The 4,043-nt window shown below is 30.8% G+C and overlaps 1 protein-coding gene across 1 annotated transcript; it reads left to right on the top strand.

Annotated features, from left to right (window-relative positions):
- Positions 1–1,480: 1,480 nt before the first annotated feature.
- On the top strand, positions 1,481–3,077 carry LOC109238343 (F-box/kelch-repeat protein At3g23880-like). The gene has a single exon (XM_019404776.1). The coding sequence runs from the start codon at positions 1,599–1,601 to the stop codon at positions 2,883–2,885; it is 1,287 nt and encodes a 428-aa protein (XP_019260321.1). The 5' UTR covers positions 1,481–1,598; the 3' UTR covers positions 2,886–3,077.
- The last annotated feature ends 966 nt before the right edge of the window (positions 3,078–4,043 follow it).

Genomic DNA, 4,043 nt, shown 5'->3' with positions numbered 1-4,043 from the left:
AATAAAGTTGTGATATATATTTTTGTATACACATTATCTTGATGTATTATGCACTGTGATATATGAATAATACAATTATTTTTGTGTTATACAATTAGATATAAAGACAATAATAAATATTAAATAATTTTATTTGTAATTTCATATTTTAGATTTGGAAAAAAGAAAACTAAAGTTTTAATGTACATTTTGATATACACAAAGAAGGAAGATAAAGTTGTGATATACAACATCATTATTGTGATATATATTTACCGGCTACCTGGTACCAATATCTATAACTAAAGCTTTTTTCTACTGATTATATGTTGTCACACCGTACCAAAATTCCAAGGATTATTTTGTGAAAAATGAAAAGTCTGTTTGTTTTGGGCCAGGCCATACTTGGGCCTTTTGGCGAGAACACTTCTCTACAAAACACCTTTCCCTTATAAGATTTGCAGACCAGATTTATAATCTACAATTCTTTTTATGGTACAAGCGTAGGAATTTGCTTAGAACTTTGTACAAGATATACATGTGGCTAAAATTTTCATATACATATAGGGAATCATTTAATTATCACTAGTTTTAGGATACACGCGTTACACGTATACTCCATATCAATGAGAATATAATTTTAAAAAATATACAAATATTATTAAAGTATGTGATTGAGTTATAATATTTTTTAAAAAGTACAAAATCTTGAAAATAATGAATATTGATTCTATTTATCCAGCTTAATAAAGAAAATTTTTTATATCAAACAAAATTATTGTAATTCGATATCATAACTTTGACATATTTGTTCATTTGCTTTACTAGCCCAAATTGAGTAGAATAATGTGTTGACTTGTACTTAAATATTATGCAACAATAAGTTTATCATTGGCCTTAAAAAAAAAAAAGTTATTTGCTCAATTAGCTAATATGAATTTAGTATTATTGTTGGAACTCAATCGAATAATACGAAAAATAAAACGAGACTCCATATTGTTAGGTTAGTTATCATATGATGAATTTAATTGGGTGAATAGTATTAAAACTCAACCAATCAATTTTTTCGTATATATATATATATATATATATAGAAGTGTATCGTAATGTACTATTATCTGCAAAAGGTATAAAAGTTAATTGACATTTTATAGTGAATCGTTTAAATGTCATAATAGTCCTCCCTTGCCTCTCCTCCTCCAACAACCAAGAAAATCTAATTCATACCTTTATTTAGCCCAAAATCTCCCCATCTCCTGATCTCAATATTAATCACTAGATAATCTCATCGACTATTTGTTTTATTAAATTAATGTGCTCAATCTTCAAAATAAAACCATTAAATAGAATGAATGGTGCACAAAATGATACCACCAAATATAACTTCCTAAGATTATGTAATGCCGCACAAGGTCAAGAGACAGAGACCAAAGAATGGTTAAAGGTCAATGCACATTACCATCCTACTTACCCCACGAGCGAAACAGAGACCAAACGATGATCAAAGGTCAATGCACATTGACATCCTACTTGAAGATGTATAACACAAACATATCTTTTCATTTTTCTCATGGTATTATTACAAATGATTATTTTCCTTGTTTTTTCTAATCATAATCATGAATTCAGACCAATTTGGTCAAGAAACAATGTTTTGTTCCTTTCTTCCAAGGGACATTGTCATCGAAATTCTTTTGAGACTTCCAGTAAAGTCATTGTTACGCTTCAAATCTGTATCCAAACCCTTTTGTTCTTTAATCAAGAACCCTAATTTCATCTCCAAACACATTGGCAAAACTACCCAAGAAAAGCCACCCCATCTTCTAATCATGGGTCGCCATCACAAAACTCTTGAAGTCAAGGTACGTTTAATTCATTCCCTAACAAAACCTAGTCATATTCCACCTCTTCATTTTGATGTCCCATTTGGTTTGACCTCTGAAAAGACAAGAATTGTTGGCTCCGCCAATGGCTTAATCTGCTTGAATCTCGTTAACCATAATGGTGTCGCGATTGTTATATGGAATCCAGCCACTAAAACATTCAAGCCAGTTACGAGATCTCCATATGTTTCAACCCTATGTAAACTCAGTGTAACCGATCTAGGGTTTGGTTATCACCCAGGGAATGATGACTATATGGTTGTTCGACTCTTGAACGTTGCTACATCGAGGAGGAAGTACGAGGTTGAAGTTTACACGTTGAGCACGAATTCTTGGAGAAAAATAGCAAGTGATGGTCGTGTTTTGTTAGTTATACTTCCTTTTTGGAAACCAATGGCACCTGGAATGGTCGTGGTAAAAGGTGTTATTTATTGGGTAGGAGTTGAAGTTAGAAATGAAGAAATGTGTAGTGTCGTGGTTTCTCTTGAAATGAGCAGTGACGAGTTGAATTTTATTTCACCACCTATAGAACATCATGGCATTGTGGTTGACCTAAGGGAAGCAATAACATTAAGGCTCTTCAACCTAAACGAATCGTTGGCTTTGATTTATTCTGAAAATCTCGAAAAAGTTGATATATGGATGAATGCAGGATTTGATATATGGCTTTTGAATGAAAATGATGTTGAAAGAACTTGGAGTAGAAGGTTTAAAGTTGAACCAAGTCAAGGGTTGTTATTAGAAGCTGGATTTTGGGAGAATTCCAAGGCATTGGTAGCAGAAGAGAGGAAAGAGATGTGTTTTGATGAAAATCGAGAATATGTTTATACAAAAGGTGAGACAAAATTATATTTATATGATATTATTAAAGGAGATGTTGAGATTATTGAAAACCATGAGCTACGAGCCCCATTTCAAGCTTATAGTTATTTGGAGAGCTTAGTGGATGTGAAAGGAGGAGTTAATGTTGCAAAGGAGGCTGATTTGTCAAAGTTATTAGATTTTGACCCTTTACTTTTTTGATTTTCCAAATTTTAGGTTGGGATTTTGAATGAAGTCTAGTTTAATTGGTCAAATAAAGGTTTCAAGGACCTTAGTTTACTGCATAGTTGTATTAAAAAGTATTGTATCTCTCTAACTGAAAATAGAGATGGTAATTTAATTGTAATTTTCTTAAGGAGATAGAAATATGTCCTTTGAAATATTTGGCTCTCATTTCATTGATACATGATAATGATTATTTGTGATCACTACAAGAAATTGAGGATACAGCGACATTTATTTAGTGACTATTGAAATAAATGTCGAAAAAAGAACTTTTTGACACTTATGATAAAATATCGTAAAAACTACGACATTTGAAATAAATTGTCGTAGAAACAATGACATTTGATACTAAATATCGTAAAAACATGATATTTGATACAAAATATCATAAAAACAACGACATTTGTTATAAAATGTCGCCGGAACAATGATATTTTTGAAGAAATATCGTAAAAAGTACGACATTTGCCACAAAATATCGTAAAAACTAGACATTTGATATAAAATATCGTAAAAAGGATAACATTTGGTGCAAAATGTAGTAAAAATACGACACTTATATCAAATGTTGTAAAAACATTTTGATACAAATGACAAAAAAATATGACCATATATACTTTAAATGTCATATTATTTGTCGGTAATTACGAACATTTACATCTATTATTGAAAATTTCTCTAATTTTTTGAATTTTAAATCAGTCTTTGTCTAAAAAAATTCATCCTTTATATTTAATATTTAATTAGTGATAATTACCTACAACATAGATGATTTTTCTTATTGTTGATTAATATTTTAAAAGGTACGCTAGGACTAGCTCCTGGGCTAAGCATTTGCAACGGCTCAAGTGTAGATTAATTTGTGAGGCTTATACCCTAAACATATGATTATGCGCCCTAAACACGCCTATCGCTCAGCATTCGAGGCTCGCTCAACAATTACTAGGTAAATCACATGTTAAAATTTCTAATGAATAGTGTTGACCCTCAAAATACATTAACAAATGAATGATCTTACCTCAAATAACGAGTCATAATATTGCATATTTACTAAGTGAGAACATCGTGAGGGTGAATATTATTTGAACATTTTTTCTGAATATATAGATAGCCGAATTTTATATCTTCACTCGC

The sequence above is a fragment of the Nicotiana attenuata genome, unplaced genomic scaffold (assembly GCF_001879085.1).
Source record: "Nicotiana attenuata strain UT unplaced genomic scaffold, NIATTr2, whole genome shotgun sequence".
In the NCBI taxonomy this organism is placed as follows: domain Eukaryota; kingdom Viridiplantae; phylum Streptophyta; class Magnoliopsida; order Solanales; family Solanaceae; genus Nicotiana; species Nicotiana attenuata.
The sequence above is the reverse complement of the archived record's forward strand: the minus strand, read 5'-3'. Positions and strand labels throughout refer to the sequence as shown.

Coding starts and splice junctions, on each gene's coding strand:
- LOC109238343 (XM_019404776.1), top strand. CDS start 1,599: ATGAATTCAGACCAATTTGGTCAAGAAACAATGTTTTGTTCCTTTCTT.